We start from the raw sequence: 22,042 nt of genomic DNA, 5'->3' as shown, positions 1-22,042 counted from the left end.
GTTAGGGTCTAATCTTCAATCAAGAGGAGATTAATTAAACCGACGGAAACTTATATTTACTTATTGGTCATCATTAATGCCTCTACTCTCAATACCGTGAGAGGATTAAAACATAGGGTGGAACCAGCCCAAAGTTTCCATCTTCATGCGTTTAAAACTACATTTTCACTGGCCTGTAATCTCACCCAAGCGACAAGCTGGCCCTCTTAGGACATGCTTTAAATTCTAAGCGATTCTCTTTAAACACCTACATAGGGAGATGGCGCGATCATGAACAATTTCACACATGAGGGAAAAGAATAAATTAATATTAGTACAGATATTAACTGTCAACCCTTGTTGCTGCATTAGTATTTCTGAGATGAGAGATAGGATTACCATTCTAATAATAAACAAGCGAATGATCATGGTCAGTTTGGAGAGCAGGTGAACCAGAGTAGTCTAAGATCCTGCCGTTAACAATTCCTGAGGTCAGTCTTGAATGCTAAAATAACTACTAAACTGCTAAAAAAAAGCGTCAACGCTGCAGCAGCAGAAATTAATTGCATGCTATTGTTACGGAAATCGGTTTTGACCGTCTAGAGAAATGAATGACTGAAAAAGAAGTCAAATCCTCAAAAGCGCAGTGACATATTCGACACATTGGTTCCCTTCGCACGTGAATAAAGAGTTCGTGTTCTTTGTTCTCTTGTCGGCTTCTCCCGCTATGATAACTATTCTAAAAATATGCAAGTTTTAATTCTGCATTGAAACGCTTTGAAATAATTGGACCCCACTGGAAGAAAACGTGAGTAGCACAGGATGCAACGACCTCCCTGTCAGAGCCGAAGTAACTAGAAATCGTAATCTTCTTGCAAGCTCAGTTTTCGCAACGGGCATTTCGTTTGAGATGCATTTCGACTATGCTCCTTTTCCTCTTCTGTCTTATCCTAGTCACTATGAAGCGGACTCGCTGACTGAACCGCGTTTTGAAAGGGAAGCGTTTCCTTGCAAAGTGAACGATCTATGCGAGGCCATAGCTAAAGGACAAGTGGATAAACTAAAAAGTTACATATCATCGACGGAGAACAAAGCAGATATCCTAGATCAGAATGGTGAGAGTGCCCTCCACCATGCGGCAAGAATAAATCGAGTTGAAGTCATCGATTTCCTGATAAAAGCTGGGGCCAGCGTTGATATTTACAGCAAAGATGGATTTACGCCATTGCATGAAGCTGCACGGTAAATATGAACAAACTAGCAAGTTTTAATGGTTTCTATTTATGTTAACGCTATCTGTCTCAGATAATTAACAATAGAGGAAGTGTCTCAAAAATGAGCTTGACGCCCAACTATGTTTGTGGAGCTATTATGAAAAAGTCGTCTTAAAGTCCGCCGAATTTGAATTTGACAACAATCTTAGTGTCAAAAGCGTGCACTTGTTGAAACTTAATTCTATTTTACTAAGACTTTAATAATATTGTGGATCTTTATCAATCAGGAAATAATAATTTGAAGAGAATTTTTATGCTAACGTGATTTCAATTTTTATCATGGTTGTAATTGTCTGAGAGATAAATTGCGTGGTAAGACTAGATTCTCACACAGATTACAATAATCCTATGAATCTAAAAAGTACTTTGCTGCCAATAAGGACTCAAAATAAAAAGAAGCGAACTGCTCAAATGGCGGCAAAACGCGGATGACTTAATCGCGATTTGCTTGAGGTTTTGGATCTGATTGGTTGAGAGAGGGGCAGTAGTTTTCTGGATCAATCACATAACGAAATAAAACAAAAAACATATTTAAAGCGACCCCAGATCGCTTTCGACACTCAATTTTGCACTGCTCTGGTGCCGAGTAATACCCAAAGGCGGACTCTTTTTCGCTCCTGGACTATTTGGAGAACAAATTCTGAATACGGTAACCAAATGGATAACATCAAACAGTTAAGCGAATTTAACCCGGGCTTTGGAGAAGCAAAACCCGATGGAGTTATGGAGTGGAGAATTTAAACATTGAACCTCCATATGTCAAATAAGGGGTTCTAAACCATCAGCTAAGCCCAGATATATTTTCCGAAATAAGGTCTGTTTTGCTGGCCATGTCCCTATCAATGATTTTTGAAGCACGTCCCAATCTATAACAGGCTTATAGTGTCTGCTTTGTTTGTAACAGGTCTAATTCATTGGAGGCTTTTGACAATTTGCTAAAGAAAGGAGCCAATCCAAATGGTAGATCTACAACAAAAGGTTATTCTCCTCTTCATATTGCTACGCAATACGGTAATAAAGAGATCATCCAACGACTGCTTAATGTGAAAACCTTGAAAATTAATGCAACTAACCGGAACGGACTGACTGCTCTTCATTTGGCCATCAGTCGTGGATACGAGGAGATATGCAGTGATCTTATTGCCAAAGGATGTAGTATCAACATAATTACGAGGGATGGGCAAACGTGTCTTCATCTAGCAGCAGATGTTGGCATTGAGGGTATTGTTTCTGAGGTTATCCAAACCGGTAAGTATGAAAGGATTTGCAAAAAAGCGCTAGAGTTAAAAGTGACAGAAAACTTATAGTAGGGTTTGCTTCTTTCAGCTCTGAGGAGTATCTGGAAGTACCCTGTAAGTGCTATGTCGGCTTCCAAGGACATTCCAGAATTTGATCAGTTTATCAACAGAAAAAACAAAGACCAGAACTCTGCTCTTCACTTAGCTGTTCAGACAGGTCGCTTATCTGTATGTCAAATCCTTGTGCAGCATGGTGCGAATGTCAACAGACAAAACAAGCATCAACAGACACCTTTGCATGTGGCTTCTATGGGTAAAAACAAAGACATCTTGGAATTACTTATTAAATGCGGAGCTCGAACGGATCAAAAGGACTCCAAACAAAGAACTCCTCTGCACAGGTGAGTTTTGACCCGTTGCGTTGGTCCTTTTGGAGGGTAGAATGACACAACGATACTTTTTAAAATTTTATACCTTATCCTGGCAGCTTTCTGAAAATCAATGACACTTATGACAACTGCAAGCAAAAAATATTTTTAAGGCTAAAAAAAATTATTTGATAAAGTGCCATTGTCAAAACTGACTTCTTTACACTAAACTAATAGATTATTCATTTCGATATTGGGACTAAATGGTTAGATTGTTTCTTTCCAGCCATTTTGCTTTTGTTTTGTTCATTTGCTTTTAGTGCGGCATCTTTCGGAAACCCAGAAAGTATTAAAGTCCTGCTGAGCAACTGCGCAACTCCAGATCCTAGAGATACAGATGGTATGACACCTCTCTTGTGTGCCATAGCAGCTGGCCACACAAAATGTGCCAAACTGCTCTTAGAGTACGGTGCAAACATTAGAGCGCGTGAAAGGAATCAACGTGGCGGCATTCATCTCGCTGTAGAATATGACAGAGAAGAAATGTTGAAAATGCTGTTGGAAAGATCAGGATCACAATGTATAAATATTCCGGACATACAGGGAAAGACAGCTGTTCATTACGCCACTTCCTCTACAAACTTAAAGGTTAAGGCAAAACTAAAATCTGACTTTCGTCAGTACTTGTTAAGCTCAAAGTAAGTTTCGTCAATCATTGTATCCTTTATTTGCAGCTTCTAGAGATTTTGTTGGAAAAGAAAGCAAACTGTTTACTCGAGGATCGTGCTGGTATAACTCCACTACATACAGCAGCGGAGTTTGGAAAGGACCGCCATGTTGAGGCTTTAGCTAAGACTTCTCTTGCCTGTGTAGATCAAAGAGATTCATATGGAAGAACACCGCTTCATTTTGCAGCATTAAATGGAAAAGGGTGAGGCTTAATCAGTTCCTGAAGCTACATACTTTAGTTCGGTACATAAAAATCAGAGACCGTCTCCTGAATCTATTAACTAGATAATTTGGTTAGGCAAGGGACCTTAAAGAACCCACTCACGAGATTACTGTGATGTGGTCTGGCCTGTTTACTGGAAATTGGGGGGAGGAGGCATCTTCAAATAGGTTTCCTTCGATTGTTTGTAAACTGCTGATGCATTCTGGCCAAAGTCCCCCGAACAATGTTGCGATGCGCATTTGATCATATCCACATGTTAATTTGCGCAATATAAATATTAAATTATTATTATTATTATAAAAATTCTTTCGACGAGTAACGATCATCATAATGCCTCATTTGATAGAGCCCTGTGCCTTTTTCCGCGAAATTCTCTTAGTAGATTTTAAGAGTAGTAAATTTAGTTGTGTCAGTAGTTAAAGTTTAGTGTAGTTCCTGTAAATTTGAGAAGGAAAAATAGTAGTTTAGCCGCATTATTTTGTAGTTACGGTGTCCATTTTTTGCAGGAAAATATGTTCAATCCTTCTTCAAATGGGAGCCGAAGTTAACATTTCAGACGCCTACGGCTGTACACCTCTGATGTTTGCAGCCAAAACGGGTGCTTCAGGCTTAATTCGAATGTTTCTTGAGCTGAACGCCGACATAAACCAAGAAGACAAAAATGGCAACACCGCGCTTCTGTTTGCTTCTGCCAGTGGTCACGTAGATGCTGTCAGGATCCTTCTGAACAGTCGGGCGATCTTGAAACCAAACATAAGCGGCCTTAACTGCTTCGATCTGGCCATAGAGAATCAACAAGGAGACGTTGTTATGGCAATGATTAAGAATGCCAGGTATAAAATTAATTTAAAGGGTTTACTGCAAGCTCAGTCCATACAATTAAAGAGTATACTCTCTTTGCATGGCTGGTATTTATCTTAGGTAAATAGCAGATATCATGAATTTAAGTCTCCCACACAGGTGTTACATCGAGTCAACACAAACGTTGATATGTAATACGAAGATTTGCTCTATAATATTAAGTACTAAGCATTATCCAAAACAATTTTAAAACTAGAATTTTATGGTAAGTAGGGTTGAGCTTCATATTGACAAAAAAGCGTTCTCTAACAAGAAATGTTTCAATAAAGAAAGTTGGATCGGAAAGAGAAACCTTAAGTTTTTTAGCTGAAATTATTTTCGCTCACTCCCAGATGGAGAGAGGTCTTGTCAGCCAATATCCTAGATGGTCAAAATAGGATGGGAAAACTCATTCAGCAGTTTCCCGATGCTGCTAAATCTGTCATGGATCGGTGCGTCCAGCGGTCTCTGAGCCCACGATCCATCAAGTACGATTTCAGCTTTCTAGATCCAGGTCCTGATGATACAAGCGGACCAGATGGAGAGCCTTTCTTTGGTCTCAAGGTGATGGTGGAACACAAGGAAAAGGAACTCCTGGTACATGAACTTTGCAGAAAACTTCTCAAGATCAAGTGGCACAGATATGGATGGTTTGTTTATTGGACAAACCTTATCCTGTTTTCCTTGTACCTCTTCTCGATGACCTACTTCATGGTGACAAAGCGTAAAGCGGTGATCCTGAAGCGAAAACATGATAAAGATGATCCTGATGATGCTGACATTTTCAAGAACAAGGAAGCATTGAATAAAGCTTTTCCTTTTCTCATACTGGCGTTCGCATCAATTCATTTGTCCAAAAAGTTCTATCAGGCTGTCCTTCAAAGAGTGGAGTATTTTCTACAACTGACGAACTTGATGGAATGGGTGCTCTATACGGCGAGCATAGTCTTCATTCTACCATACGTCTCATCCAGCTTTTCCAGTCTTCAAAGAAACCCTAGGATAGCCTGGCAAATAGGAACAGTAGCTGTGTTCTTGGGGTACATGAACCTGATATTGTTTATTCAGACTCTGGACTATGTTGGCATCTACGTGACAATGTTTTTCCGAGTGGCTATCACCGTACTCAAAGCTATCAGTCTTTTCTTCCTGTTTGCCTTGGCTTTTTCTGTGGTGTTCTACATACTGTTCAAGGAGCAGGTACACATCTTAGCTGTCTTTCCTAGGTTTCCTATATCCACTTACGAGTAGAATATGTCAAAAAAAATTTTTTTTTGCCTTCTTGGTCGACTGCGGACACGTACACATGTGTCCTCCCAATCCTTGTATCAACCAATGAATCGGCCGGATTTAAATTGTGGGTGTGTGTGTGTGTGTGTGTGTGTGGGTGTGTGTTTTTTTTTTCTTTAACTTACCCGGTGTAGGATGTGGTACTTTTGTTTTCTTTTGTTTAATTTCTCATATCGCATTTGCTTTTCGGTTTGTCCATCTTGCCAGATGTATTTTACGTTGAGCAATTACACTGATATTAAAAAAGAGAACTCTTCTCTTCTTTTTAGAAAGCATTTGACACCTTTTTCTTCACGCTGGTAAAAGTTATAGTCATGACCCTTGGTGAGTTAGATTATACCGCTTTTTTAGTGGACAACTTGGAGGCCACGAATCCAGAGACCAAAGCGCCTCTCATGCCTTACCGTGAATCATCCTTTGTATTTCTCTGCCTCTTCATCTTTGCCATGCCCATCATCCTTATGAATCTTTTGGTAAGTTATTGCAACGCCTAATTTGTAAGTTGTAAGTAATATGACGCTCTGAGCATGATCCAGGCGGCTCTAAGACTTCATTGGGGGCGCGCATGTTACCTCCTCCCATCAGCTTTCCGTTTTAAAATAACTTGAAAGTGAAAATCTAGAGGAATTTCGAAAAGTCGTTCAAAATACTCCAGATGGCATCTGAACGTGTCTAAAGATTAAACCTTGTACGTGGGAGGATGTGCCTAGGCCTATCTTAAAGGTATGAATCTACGATTACTGTAATATAACTCACCAGGGTAATTTTTGGGCAACCTCACTCTACAATTCGTTCCAAAAGCTTATCATGACGATAGGTAGATAATCGCCGTTGACTTCCATATGTATGAGGATATCTTAAATAATTCACCTGTCTTTTAAACTTAGAGCTGGCTAGAATTTGTTCATTTCATGTCTTTCACGGTCGAAAAAAGGTAAGACAGGCTTAAATTCCCATTCCAAAAGCATTTTTACCGACTACATCGCCTTCTTTGGCCGGCCTAAACTCGAAAAAAACTACATTTTCAGTTTTCTTATTTTTTCACAGGTCGGTTTAGCCGTTGGAGACATAGAGTCTGTGCAAAAGTATGCTTTTCTGAGAAACAAGGGAAAATTCATCGACTTCGTGGTTGGGGTTGAAAGAAATTTACCAAAATTTGTTACCCGGCGTTTACACAAACCTGAGTTGGTCGTAACTGGACGATACGTGGACAGGAAAATTTCGTCAGGGTGAGTTTTAACTGATACGGTAGCAGAGTATTTGGACTTTGAAGTTTGCTCAAGCTTTCGCAGCGGAAGTCTCAGTCACCGACAACAGTCCTCTGCAGAACAGCTTTGAGCCTGACGACTGACCACGATCAACTGTTACTACTCGGTTAGGGCCACCAACTTTTCTGTCGGTGGATAAAACTGAAATTCCTTAACTTTTTTCTCAGGGGGGTGCAAAGCGTATTAAACTATCTTTGGTAGTGCTAAGGGGAAGAAGTTGGCCCCTTTCCCTTGACCAAGTTTATAAAAAATTACCAGGTTTATCAATAAGAGAACAAGTGACCAGAAACTAAGTATGTTAGGCACTTATTCACTAAGAGCAACGCCTTCAGACAAGGTACATGAGCAACTCTTTGTGGTGGCCTTACCTGCGCACACGAAACCATTTACAGTGTACACATACTTTCCGAATTACATTTTTCTTAACTACACAACCCACAAAAACTATTGATTTGTATGTTTTAGTGCATTTTGTGACCTCCCTGTAATAGTAGTTTACCATATTGCTAGCAGCTATATTTCAAAACCTTTTTTAAAGAATTTTCCAGAAAATTATTCACTTTATAATAGAAATTTGGTACACCTGTATTTTATCAACAGTAAATATTCCTTTGAAGACGAAGACCTCGGTAATGTAGAACAAACAACCGAAATCGAGGACGGACAAAGACTGGAAGCTCTCGCAAAGGAATTGGCGAGGGCTAAGAGACGGCAACTGTCAATCATTGACGCCATGCAGGATCAGAGACGCCTTTTATTAGCTCTAGCTACTAAAATTGGCCTAAATACCTGTGAGGAAGCTTGAAGATTCTTTCTCGCATAGTACCAGTTGACCACTAAGGTGATTAATGCCATATTCCTGCATTAACGATGGTTTTTTAATTCAGTAAAACCTTAAATAAACGGCTCGCTTCTTGCAACTTCTCTCCAACTAAGTGCCCCTCATTTCGGCTAGAACTCAAAACAAAAGCTCCACTCCTTGAGGAAGGAAGTGCCTGAGTTATGAGACAATTGGGACCCAAGCTTTGCATCAAATGAAAGTTTTATTTGTTATATTTTTGGTCGGATACGTAAAAACTGCTCAAGCGGATGTACAATAAGTTAATGACAAAAGCATTTAACTCGACTAAGAATTGTTTTGAGCTGATGCCAATTCGTCCCATGCAAGGTGCCTGGGCAATTTTTGAATATCAGGTGTGCTTGACATTTGTGTGAAATAAATTGATATATGAAAAAGACCGTCATTACAGGAAATTATTCCACCAAAACATTTGTTTTCAATGAACTGCCATCGTGCATTTCGAATAATATAAATTGTCAAGGAAGTACCGAGTCCAACAGAAATCCTAGAAAAGAAACCATGTAGGGACGGCTTGGATCAGATAGGCCAACAATATAAAATGGTTTCCCACTTTTGACTACAGAGGATTTTCTTTTTAGCGTCGTATGATCGACGAGGGTTTGCCTGGTCAGTTAGTCTTGCGGGTAAAGTATGATTACCAGGCAAGGGAGTGAAATGAACCTTGTCGTAAATGCTTTTGTTGTTGGGCCATCGTAATTTGATCAAAAATAAGACATAAACAGCAGTGATAAACATATTGAACTTGCAAATTTTGATTATGACTTGACGTTACGTATATACTTCACATACATTTTCAAAAGTAACCGTTGAAATTTAAAACAGCTATGTATATATATAACTAAGGTGAGAGGACTGAAACCAAGATTAAGCAAAAAACTTAACAATAAACAATAACACTAGAGCAGATTAATAAAGCAACAGCTTTTCATTTCAACGTGAACGTCGGAAGTGAAAAGCTGTTGCTTTATTAATCTGCTCTAGTGTTATTATTTATTGTTAAGTTTTTTGCTTAATCTTGGTTCCAGTCCCCTCACCTTAGTTATATATACACATAGCTGTTTTAAATTTCAACGGTTACTTTTGAAAATGTATGTGGAGTACATACGAAACGTCAAGTCATAATCAAAATGTGCAAGTTCAATATGTTAATCACTTCTAATTTGGATATATCAACAAAGTTGAAATGGTAAATTGGCCACCGTAATGATTACAAAAGCTGAAGTTTCGAGCGTTAGCCCTTCGTCGGAGCGAAAGCCCTTCGTCGCAGCCCCAAACAGTTTCTTTCGAAACTATCAGCCTTTATTCATTTGTTAATCACTTCTGTTTGTCTTATTTTTGAAATGAACCTTGGCCTCAATAATTTTCATTCCCAATCTCTCTGCCCCACCCCCCCCCCCCCACCCCTTCCCCTTTCGATGCCTCTGATGACACGGAGACCGGTTTCCAATAACTTTTTTTTTACTTGATAAGCTATTCTTGGAGTTTTTTTTTGTGAAAAAATGCGTCATGCGTTGAGATCCCACGCTCTTACGTTTGACTGGACTACAATTGAGTGCTATAGCTCTGTTTGATTGTACTCCCCCCCATCCCGTGAGGCTTTAGATCAACAATGTTAACATTCTTTATCACCGACAAGTTTTTTACGAGTGTCCAGGGTCGAGGTACACGGTGACTTAACAGCGGATCTTTCAATCCAAACATGTGTTATTTCATCTTGGCAAAAAATTTGCGTTTAGAGTTTTTAAATGACTGATTTTGGAAAGTTCCATGGAAATTATGAAAGTTTTAAAATGTGAAACATTTGCTAAGGGAATGCATACATATCACATCGCCGTAACTGATAGCTGATTCGGTAGCTTTAATCACCATAGAGTAGGTGGCAGTTGTTTCACATTTATTCGTCATCATCATCATCATTTTATTTGATTGAGCAGGTTGAATTTTTTATGGCAGCTATATAGCTGATGTGGACCTGCTATTTTCCCACCCATCCCACCCCAGGGGAGGACATCCATCACACAGTGATCTCGTGCGTGGGAAATTAACGTCTCCTACCCCTAACCCTGCAGGAGACGGGACCTCCATTTATTCATTCCTATCCGAGAAGACTAGAATATCTAACCATTTCTTGATGTTAACGTTTCAGAAAGGTAGCATATTCTTCTCAATCATTTTAAGACCTTGAGTGTTGGTCTGGCCGGGGCTTGAACCCTCGACCTCCCGCACAACAGTCCAGCGCTCTATCGTGTCAAAAGTGGAAGTTAATTGAAGTTGAATTGAACGAGCAGCGACCGAACCGAAAATTGAAAGAATCATAGGCGCCAATGACACTCGCAGTTTAAAAATCCTCCATCGTCATTATATTGTGTGCTTCCCAAACGATGATGAAAATGAAGCTGTTATCACGCGAATATAACCTATATTAGATTATTAGAATCTTTTATCCTCTCCTATCGTGTTCCTTCGTGGCTAACTTGAACAATCACTCTTCGTTTGCTCTCAGAACCTTTCACAAGAGCTTGTTAAGGACGTTATAAGCGTCCTCCTGAAATGCACAATGGCAAAGGCAAGTAAGCAGTGGTTTGCGTGATAAAATGAAAGAAATAAACAAAACATACTCCGTCTTTGTTTTGGTATCCTTAGTAACAATTGTCTGTAACAAATTCTCTTTGACCCTTGAAGCGTGCTGTGCACAACCGGATAAACGTAACACATGTATTTGCGCAATAAATACCTCGACATGTAACATATCTTAGCAGCAAAAGAGAAGAACACGTAAACCGTTGGACGTTTTGGTTCGCAATGGCAGACGGAGATATGAGTGATACAGATTCCCACGCAAATTCTAGAGTAAATCTTGGCGAATATCGGAGCCTTGTAAAGCGATTTCGACACAGCCCTATGGTTCAACCAAAGAGACCTCACTCAGGAGGACGACTTATACTCCAGGATGAATCCGTTCGCATGGGCATGAAAATGGTACCCTTGCAAGATCGTAACGTTGCGTTTCATCGTGCTGTTGCTCATGGTAATTCTGAAGACGTGAGGAAGATTTTGTCCCAGAAGAAGTACGATGTGAACTCCTTTGATGAATACGGATTCACAGCACTGCATTACGCTGCCCAATACAACAAAGTGTTTATCCTCAACATGCTTCTGGATTTTGGCGCAGAGGTCTCGGTGACGGGTGTAGATGGTTCGACTGCCCTTCACCTTGCTGCGAGGTGAGTCACGTACGCAATTAAATTTAAACTTACGAAAACCATTTTTGCTTTCTCTTACCAAGGTCTGATATCTCGAACCGTATTAAGTCTCCATCGCTAAAAGCGGCCACCCATTGGAATTTAGTGCGTTTTGCTCCTAGTTGCTCCAATTTATTTTTTATAATTACTAACACCTCGTTTACTTGTAATGTTTTCTTAACTGTGACCTTTCACGATTCACATGATAGGGACAAGTCACAATAAAACCGCAACTGAGCAAATATCGTTTATCTTTCTGCTACTTTTTATCGACTCCAGGACTTCATATGAACGCAAAACCCTTCAGAGGCCCTAAAGTCATCTTACTTCCCAGATAAATTCTTTTTTTGCATCCCGACTGGCATTAAGAGCTCTCCATCCTCTAATGGCCAAATGCGATCTTTCATGCGATACGATTCGTCGCCATAAAATTGTAATAGCTGCAGACCGTAATCACAAGCGCTGATGGTAATTGTGAACCTTTCATGGAAAAACAATAATCAAATTGTTTTGATATCGATCACCATAATTTTAATATAATATAGAGTAGAATTCACTTTCTCCTACATCCGGATCTCTGCATTGTGACTCCGTTCTTTTTATGAATAAATTAAGATCTAAAACTAATAATCCCGACCGGCTAGGGTCACGGAAAGCCATCTTATGGATAGTTCCTCAATATAACTGATTGTCCTTAATTTTTACGACTTTTATGGAACGATTTCAAAACTTAAATCATAAAAAGCCGAAATAAAATTTGTGTAAACATTCTTTTCAAAGAGAAATAACAAAGTGTAAAAGGGCCGCTTGGCTTGCTAGGAATGACGAACTCGTAAACAAATACAGTATTGGTCTCGAAGAGTCGACGCAGCGCTCGTCTCTAACAGATGCAACATGGTTTGGATTGAAAGAGGGATAAACGAGGGTCGCACCAGTAAAGAGAGAGAGAGAGAGAGAGAGAGAGAGAGAGAGAGAGAGGGAGAGAGAGAGAGAAGAGAGAGAGAGAGAGAGAGAGAGAGAGAGAGAGAGAGAGAGAGAGAGAGAGAGTTTGTGTGTGTTTATCTTTTTTTTAAGGTCAGGTTTACTCGTTTGTATACTACATCCACAGGTAGACAATTATAGTCAATTCCTTGTTCAACAGATTGACAGCAGACAGCGTATTTTATTTACAGATTCAATTCTCTGGATGCCGTCCTATCTCTTCTTGGAGCAGGGGCTAAGGTTGGCTCGAAAAATAGCCTCACAGGTTCAACTCCCTTACATGAAGCCGCAGCGTTTGGAAACAAAGACATCGTTGAGCATCTTTTGAAGATCGCAAAGGCTGACGTCGATGCTTCAGATTTCAAATCTGTCTCGCCACTTATGCACGCTAGTGGCTCAGGCTATAGTATAATCTGTTTACTTCTGCTGCAGTATGGAGCTCAAGTTGATTTTTCTTCGGCAGAAGGGATGACAGCTCTCCATTTTGCCGCCACCAATGGGGATTCGTATGTCACACAACAGATAATCGAAGCAGGTAGAGTATCACCTTTGGATTTCATTCTAAGTGACCGGTCATTATTTTTCGCCGGGGATCAGAGGAGTTTGGTTAGGTCATAATAAAATTTATCTGATCCCTCGTAGGGTTTTGTAAAATTCTAATGATTCCCTTTGCCCTCTTAGTGTTTAGGTCTCGATGGGCAACTTTCGAGAACTTCACTGAGATGATTACCTTTCTTCTGGAAAATTAGTTTAACTGGCGTTGCACCGCTCTTCTTAGAAGTACCAAATGCATAATAATAATAATGATAACAATTATAATGATATGAGGATTTCTATAGTGCCATATCCTATAGCTCATGGTGCTTTATAACACTTTGCGGAAGACTTTAGCTAGACCGCATTCAGCAGTTTACAATTTTTAAAGGAAAATTTTTTGCAGATGCCCACAATTTTCAGAATCAGGGCTAGACCACTACATCGGGAGCTACGTTCCCTACTCTTTGCGATAAGTGTGTGGGTTCTTTAACGTTCCCTACTATCCAGTACAGAGAAGATGCAGGAGACGGGGCCTACGGCTTTTCGTCCTTCTCCGAGGAGATTAGAATGGCTAACCATTTGCAGATGTCATAGCATAAGCTGCACATTCTCCTCAGTTATATTAAGACCTTGAGTATTGGTCCGGTCAGGGGCTTAAACCCTCGACCTTCCGCACGGCAGTCCGGCGCTCTACAATATGAGCTAACCTAGCGTCATTTCAAACTTACAATTCGACTGCTTTGCGTGACTTCTCTATGTTCATTTCAATTTTTTTTCCAAATAATACAGCAATTCGCCATTATTTTAAAAACGAACCCAATGCTGTCGCAAAACCTGAAATGAATGCTGACTTCAAACAGTTCATTAACAAATGCGACTTGGATGGCAGTACGGCACTTCATCTGGCGGTACAAACAGGTTCCAAGGATGTGTCCCAAGTGCTAATTCAGTACGGGGCCGATGTGAACTGTCAAAACAAGAGCCTCCAGACACCAGTGTACCTGGCAGCAGTAGGAGGACATCAAGATGTTCTGAAAATGCTTATTTCACAGGGTGGAGATATGAATGCAAGTGACAGCCAACAGAGAACTGCTCTGCACAGGTACCCATTGTATAATTCCAAGGTCTCTCACAATTTTTTAACACAACTCAGTAAAAGTTCAAGAGGAGCTAATCTGAGTTATTTTGAAAGTGCAATTTGGAAAGAAACTTTAAATGGGTAAAATTTTTCCAACGAAAAAAAATTTATTCAGACAAAGATAGATATGAGTAAGATGTCACAGCCATTACTCTCAGCTTTGTTCTGCTGATCCATAGGGGCAGAGGGAAACTTAAAACAATCACACGCAAAAACTGTGCGTGCACTACTTTCGTACTCACAAAGGCCTGGGTGCTATTTTTGCCTTAATGTAACATTTTCTTAATTTCATTTTTAGCGCTGCTGCTTTGGGATCTGTGAAATGTATCGAAATCCTTCATGAAAATGGTGCTAAAATTGACACGAGAGACCAGAATGGTCAAACACCTTTTCTCGTGGCAGTAGCCGCTGGACAGACCGATTGCGCAAAATTATTTATATCATTTGGCGCCAAAGTGGCAACTCAAGACAAGCGCCTTCGTTGTTGCCTCCATCTTGCTGTGGAACAGGAAAGAGAGGAAACACTCAGTATGTTACTGAGTGAGACTGGTAACGACCTAGCCAACATACCTGACCACAAACAGCGCACGTCGCTTCATTACGCCTCGTGGATTGACAACCCGAAGGTAAAAACAACTGGCATTAGGACCACTACCTAGGGGGGGAGGGGGGAGCGTTTATTGACTACACTTACTAGTTTGATTACAGGATACCATGGATGAATCTCAATTTAAAATTTTGGTCATTTTGTATGCTTTGTCTCGAAGAAATGATGCTATACAAACATACATACGTACGCACATAATCACGTACATACATACATACGTGCGTACATACGTGCGTACATACGTGCGTACAAACGTGTGTACATACCTACGTACGTACGACCTATGTACGTGCTAACGTGCGTGCGTGCCTGCGTATGTGCGTACGTGCGTGCGTATGTGCGTGCGTGCATAGGTAGGTGCGTACATGCGTGCGCACGTGCATGGGACGCACATTTGCGTACGCTTATGACATTGTAGACTAATACGTAGCCCAACCTAACTCAGTCAATGAGCATTTTATCATATGACCATACTAAGTTTTTAAAACTCCACAATGTTTTTTTTTTTAACTTAATAAGGACGTGACTGGCACGCGTTTTTGTGACAACAACAAATAATGTCGCCGTTCAAGTTTTCTTGAAACTGCGGTGTCGAGGAAGGCTAGTTTGGTGTCATTCGCTGTCTCCATGGTGAAGCGGATGGAGGGGTGCTAATTTCTTTGAGCTAACTAAATTTAAAACTAATTCTAGCGAGTTAATCCTAAACAAACAGCAAGATAACTTATTACCTAAAGAACTAACTTGCTAAATTAACTTAGCGTACTTAATACTGCAATACAAGATTGAAATTCCCCTCATTTGTTCCCATCAAAATTATTCATAGGTGTTAGTCGACAACTAACTACTGTTCATTGAAGCCAACTGCACCCTTAGAAGGTGTTAATGTTTTATCTATAAACTTTTGTTGCGGACGTAACCGCTATCTTTCAAAATGTACACTTTTTTCCCGCAGCTTTTGGAGCTGCTACTTGAGACAAAAGCTAATGGATGCGTTCGAGACGCAAAGCACAAGACGCCCCTTCATCTAGCCGCTGACCGAGGCACCTCACGCCAAGTCAGGGTTCTCACTCAAGCTGCGCCATCTTGTGTATGGATGCGAGATGATCAGCGGCGAACTTCTCTGCACTACGCTGTTATGAGCATGAAGAGGTAAGTCAGTCAGGTCTGACCTTTGCTTTAGATATTTTGTTGTTTCTTCTTGAAAAAAGAACGTACATTGTGGCGAAGGTCCCTTTTTTCGGGCGCTAACCTAATTCCTAATTCTGAACTACTCTTACCCTCGATAGAATGCAAAACCATCCAATCTTTCTCCTTGCCTTTCGCTAAAGGTGCCTGGGAATCCCGTTTCGCTAGTGCCTAAAATCTCGCGTAGAGATAAAAGCCGTAATAGTGGGTGTTTTACCTAAGTACTCCTTGCAATTACCCCATGCTGGTACACATACCCAGCCCTGTCGATCCGGAAACATGCGCCCATGACTTCATTTAACTGTAGGGTTGATTATCAACCGTAGTTCAGATAAATGAGCCTGCGCTCCTTTCCCGAAACCTCTCAGTAGGATAAAAAGCCACATGCGAAAAACGGCGGAAATGGAGTCCAATTAAACTATTAACGAGGCAAATATGCCATTTGGTATCGCCACTACCCAGTTCGTCCCCAGAGTCTCTCTTCTTCCCGTTTCCAAAGTGAGAGGAGAGACCAAGCTAACAGGACTGCGCCAGTACATAAATCTCTGATTAAAACACATTATCCTGTAATGGTTTGTCAGGAAATCTTGCGCCATACTTTTGGACATGGGTGCTGATATCAACAGCCCTGATATCGTTGGCTGGACCCCTCTAATGTGGGCTGCAAAGGCAGGAAATGTCGGTGTTATGGAGCTCATTCTTGAGAGGGGCGGGCACACAGATCACGTGGACATTGATGGAAATTCAGCGCTCCATGTGGCAGCGCATTTCAGTCAAGTAGAGATCGTCAGGACATTGTTGAATTATGGAGCGAGCTTGATTGTACTTAACAAGCATGGAATGACATGCCTTGATGTGGCCATGGAAGCGCAGAGTAATGAGGTTGTCATGGTCATTGTCAAACATACCAGGTATTTCACCACCAGTACCTCACTGACTCTCTGACTTACTGACTCGCTGATTCACTGACGCATGGACTCACTCCACGACTAACTGGTTGCTTGACTGACTGACTGACTTACCTACCGGTCGGCTGACGGACTGACTCACTGACTGATAGGTCGACTGAATAGCTGACACCGTCTGACAAACAGACCGTTTGACCGGCAAATGGGCCTGTACTCTCTGAGACGAGAATGCAAAATTTACACACAGCAGTTCGAGGTTCAAAGACGGTATGTGAGTCACTGACGCACTGACTCACTTAACGACCACCTGGTAACTGGTTGATTGTCTGACTGACTGATCGGTTGACGGACTGATCAACTGACAGACAAACAGACAGGTGACTGACAAATGGACTTGCACTCTCTGAGACGAGAATGCAAAACTACAGACTCACAACAGCCTGTTACGAAGTTCAAAGATGGTATGTTCGTAAGAAGCACAAGTTCCTCAACTAATATTTTCATTTCCTTTACAGGTGGCGAGAAGCACTCACAGCCTCGAGTGCTAAATCTAATCCTATGGAAAGGTTGATTGAACATTTTCCCGACGCCGCCCACGTTGCCTTGGATCGCTGCATTCAGAGGTCTACTTCTGAGCGCTCCATAAAGTATGACTTCACACTCATAGATCCAAGCCCTGATGATCACAGTGGAGACAACGGTGAACGATTCCTAGGCTTGGTAACGATGGTCAGACACAAACAGCAGCTCCTCCTAGTTCACCCGCTCTCCCGAAAGTTATTGCTTCTGAAGTGGAGGAGGTTTGGTTGGTTTGTTTATGGAACGAATGTCTTGTTTTATTCACTTTTCCTAATATTCTTGACCATTTTTGTCTCAACGGAGCGAGAGATGGTCAACTTTCCTAAACCAGAAGACGACGACGAAATTGACGATGATTTCTTCAGAGAGAAAAATGAATTCAACAAAGCGGTGCCTTATATCGTCATCGTATTCACAGTTTTGCATCTTGGGAAAGAATTTTATCAGATCTACACCCAGAGACTTCGTTATTTCACTGAGTGGACCAATTTTCTTGAATGGGCCTTATATATAACTGCATTTTTGTTTGTTTTGCCTTACGTTTTTGAGGACACCGGTCTGAGAAAAAACTTTGAAATTTACTGGCAGATAGGAACGTTTTCCATTTTCTTTGCCTACGTTAACTTAATCCTCATCGTAGAGCCGATGAAGTTCTTGGGTCTGTACGTGACCATGTTCATCGAAGTGATGAAGACCGTTCTGAAGGTTCTGTTATTATTCGTCATGTTCACTTTGGCCTTCTCAATGGCGTTCTATATTCTGTTGAAAGAACAGGTGAGTGGAAGTAAATTATCAACAGCTGTTCCTTGTGTGTCCGGGGGAATAGTGAGCACTTGGCAGCGAATAACTTTCTGTTATTCGACATCCGAAGTTCTCTCTTAATTACATATTCACAGTTGGCATGGTGATTCGTACTTACACCCGTCCTTCACAAATCAGAGCCTAGCTAAGGCCACAACGTCTGTTACCGGCATCAAGAGTAAGAGATGTGAATTCCCTCCCCTTGCCCCGTTGGGAGAGTTAGGGAGCTTACTCAAAGTTTAATATGGGAGATCCTTCTCCCTAGCTTCATTCCCTCACTCTTTTATGATGTACCGTTTTCATGAAGCTTCCTTTGGAATACAAGAAACCTTTCCCCATGTTGACGATATGTTTTGTTTTCTTGCAGGACTCATTTAACACAATAACGAAGGCCTTCATGAAAGTCTTTGCTATGACTAGCGGGGAAATTGAATATACTCAAACCGTTATTGATGCGTTGGACAAGACATCACCTGGCACAACTTTTCCACTCGTGCCTTTTGAAGATTCTACCTACATTTTCTATTTCTTGTTTATCTTGACGATGCCGATAGCTCTTGTTAACCTGTTGGTAAGAAGGTTTTTTTTCCTTTTTCAACTAAGTCAAAGCCCCAACCGCACAGAGAACCCCTTAAATTTACTTAGACACTGAGAAGTTTCTTTTGAAAATCAGGATAGAAAATCGAGAACGGTGTTGACTTTTGTCGTAACAAGTCAAGGTGCAAGAAAAAATGTCAAATATTTTGTCATCCAATTGTGGCTTTTTCAAGGTTAAATCGAACCTCTTCAAAGATTCAGATCATAAACTGCAACCGAGAGAACATCATCTGTAGGAAGCAAGGCGCGAAAATTAATTGTGAGGTTAAAAAAAAAAAAACAAACAAAGAAACTTACTATTTTATGAGGAGCTTGAGGGGGAAATGGCATCTCCCTGAGTTCGTGTTCTCTCGCTGCAACCAGCCAATACTCTCATTCCAATTTTCTTCCAAGAAAATGAGAAAACCACATAAGGCACGCAATTTTTTTACAAAGAATTAAGAAATACTTTTCACGTGTATCTTAGATTGGTTTGGCAGTTGGAGATATCGAAGCTATTCAGAAGACAGCTTTCCTTAGGAACAAGGGGAAGCAAATTACTTTTATTGCCGATATAGAGAGGAAATTCCCAAAAATCTTCACTAGGCGAGTGTACAGTGGACATGTAATCGTATATGCTGGACAAGAGAGAGGAAAACTTTGGAGGTAAATTAAGACTCATCTTAGATATCTCACGGCGTCTCCGTTCGGATTTAAAAAATAATCTGACCTTGAAGACTTTCCTGATTTCCTTAGCACGAAGATATTAGGCCTATTGCACTAGAGTTATATGAAATTAAAGGTTCTCGACCCATCGAAGATCGTAAAGACTACATGTAAGACAGTGCGAAGTTCATTAACATTCTCTTTCGTTCAATTGTGAAGAGGATTTTGAGCTAGGCTTGTACGTAAGCCATCGAGAATACTAACTGAATAGAGGGTAATAGACCACGCTTTTTATCGGTTTTAAGTGGCGTAATAACCCATGCAGGGAGAAATTGAGAAAAGTTTGTGAATCGCGAGCCAGAGGCGAGTGATTCGCAAAAAATTTTCAATTTTCTACAGCTTAACCAGGGCAATGAAATGTGGGATTTTGACCAATCAGGCTAGAGCGCTCGTAGTATCCCAGATATTTTATCATTAGGAAGGCGCCTCCTGCTATTACTGTAATACTCTGTGAGTGGGGCAAGGTTCAAGTAATCCTGCGCTCATCTCTACCCTCCCAACCCCACTCCTCTCGGGTTGATTAGTATCCCAGATATTTTATCATTACGAAGGCGCCTCCTGCTATTACTGTAATACTCTGTGAGTGGGGCAAGGTTCAAGTAATCCTGCGCTCATCTCTACCCTCCCAACCCCACTCCTCTCGGGTTGATTAGTATCTCAGATATTTTATCATTACGAAGGCGCCTCCTGCTATTACTGTAATACTCTGTGAGTGGGGCAAGGTTCAAGTAATCCCGCGCTCATCTCTATCCTCCCAACCCCACTCCTCTCGGGTTGATTAGTATCTCAGATATTTTATCATTACGAAGGCGCCTCCTGCTATTACTGTAATACTCTGTGAGTGGGGCAAAGTTCAAGTAATCCCGCGCTCGTCTCTACCCTCCCAACCCCACTCCTCTCGGGTTGATTAGTATCCCAGATATTTTATCATTACGAAGGCGCCTCCTGCTATTACTGTTATACTCTGTGAGTGGGGCAAGGTTCAAGTAATCCCGCGCTCATCTCTATCCTCCCAACCCCACTCCTCTCGGGTTGATTAGTATCTCAGATATTTCATTATAACGAAGGCACCTCTTGCTATAAATGTTGTAGTACTCTGTGAGTTGGGAAAGATTGAAGAAATCGTGGTCTCACCTCCCCTTCCCACACACCCCCAACGCCACTCCTAACGGGTGGTTAGATGGAAGCTACCCTTTTCATTTCACGTCTGAAATGATATTTCATACTTCAACATATATACATTTACCCAAGCTTTGGTAAACGTACCTATAAACTCTCATGTTCAATCCTTTTTAATTCTGTACCTACCAAAATTCAAAGAGCAGAATCGCTTTCTTCCTTTATACGTTTTATTAAAAACCCACAATTTTAACATTTTCAATCATGATTGTACAAGTTTTATTTTCAACATTTGAAATTATTTCTTATATTTCAGTCATATACTAATTTTACGATTGGATATTTTTACGATTGGATAACAGCCATGTAGTTGAGTGGGCCACCCTCACCAAATGAAGTTTACCTTTACCTTTCTACAGAAAAAGGACCAGGCAGGAAGAATTCCAAGATGAAGATCTTCTGGGAGACAATGACGGAGAAATTGACGATATGACTTTACGGCTGGACAATTTGACACGAGAAATAGAAAAGTCTAAAATAAGACAGAAGATCCTCATCGGTGCCACGGACCAACAGAGAGATATCCTGCTCGCTGTAGCCGAGCATGTCGGTGTAGAAGTTAATTTGCCATCGCGTATAAAGATAGAGTGAAAGCTTGAGAATATCTTTTGAGAGACAAAATGATAAACTTGCAAGTGTTTTTTTTTTTTTTTAAGTTACAAAATATCATGTAGGGGACCAGTAATTAGTATCGCTTAAGGGGTCGGAGGATTCTGGTTGTACCCCAATAAAATTTACCTGACATCCCCCTCCGATTCTGGTTGTATCCCAATAATATTTACCTGACATCCCCCTCCGATTCTGGTTGTACCCCAATAAAATTTACCTGACATCCCCCTCCGATTCTGGTTGTATCCCAATAAATTGTACCTGACTCCACCCTCCCATAGCAATGTATTTTTCTAATGCCTCCTTTCCCACCCTCAAAGACAATTTGCTTTAGTGCCCCCTTTAAACTCTGTTAGCGATGACTGATCCGCCCTCTGTTGGCAAAATGTCCTCTAAGACGACCATAGTTTACAAAGGATAAAACGATTAAAAAGGGGAAGAGGAAGAAAAAAGAGTAAGTAATTATTCTAGAATATAAGACACCGCAGACAGCTCCAGGCGGTTGTAAGGGCATTTCATAAACGATTTACGAAATCATTTCAGTTGTAAGGGTGTACGAAATACTTATCGATCTATTTGATAAATGATAGTAAATAATACTGGTGAGAAAGAGCTGTTATTTTTAAAGATCTTTATATAATAAAAAAGATAAATACATTAAATGTAAATGAATCATAACGTTTCATTGTTTTTTCTTTGCTTTTATCAAGAGGAAAGATGTGAAAGCTGGTCGAAATGAGGTTGATTAGATAGTATAAGAGGTACAAAACAAAAGGACAGAGAAAAAAACAATCATAACAATTGTACAATTATTCCCATTGCTTCTGGCGAGTTAACTGTCCCCCAAAGTTTCAATTGAAGGCAACGGTTTATGCACTAGTGAGTATTACAAACCTACAGACT

General features: G+C 40.7%; 2 protein-coding genes across 2 annotated transcripts; both read left to right on the top strand.

The window, feature by feature from the left end:
• The first annotated feature begins 889 nt into the window (after positions 1-889).
• On the top strand, positions 890-8,139 carry LOC111325893 (transient receptor potential cation channel subfamily A member 1). Its single transcript, XM_088731556.1, has 10 exons — positions 890-1,221; positions 2,158-2,501; positions 2,580-2,892; positions 3,180-3,507; positions 3,594-3,790; positions 4,318-4,644; positions 5,005-5,851; positions 6,211-6,414; positions 6,989-7,170; positions 7,810-8,139. The coding sequence occupies exons 1-10, from the start codon at positions 890-892 to the stop codon at positions 8,012-8,014; spliced, it is 3,279 nt and encodes a 1,092-aa protein (XP_088587682.1). The 3' UTR covers positions 8,015-8,139.
• Positions 8,140-10,752: 2,613 nt separating this feature from the next.
• LOC111325907 (transient receptor potential cation channel subfamily A member 1-like) lies at positions 10,753-21,817 on the top strand. The gene is made up of 10 exons (XM_022929819.2): positions 10,753-11,295; positions 12,486-12,829; positions 13,621-13,933; positions 14,268-14,595; positions 15,529-15,725; positions 16,343-16,672; positions 17,185-18,022; positions 18,417-18,620; positions 19,113-19,291; positions 20,890-21,817. Exons 1-10 carry the CDS (start codon positions 10,874-10,876, stop codon positions 21,119-21,121), a joined length of 3,387 nt encoding a protein of 1,128 aa, XP_022785554.2. The 5' UTR covers positions 10,753-10,873; the 3' UTR covers positions 21,122-21,817.
• Positions 21,818-22,042: the final 225 nt, after the last annotated feature.

Source organism: Stylophora pistillata, chromosome 8 (assembly GCF_964205215.1).
Source record: "Stylophora pistillata chromosome 8, jaStyPist1.2, whole genome shotgun sequence".
In the NCBI taxonomy this organism is placed as follows: domain Eukaryota; kingdom Metazoa; phylum Cnidaria; class Anthozoa; order Scleractinia; family Pocilloporidae; genus Stylophora; species Stylophora pistillata.
Note: the sequence above shows the minus strand (reverse complement) of the source record. Positions and strands in the feature narration are given on the sequence as shown.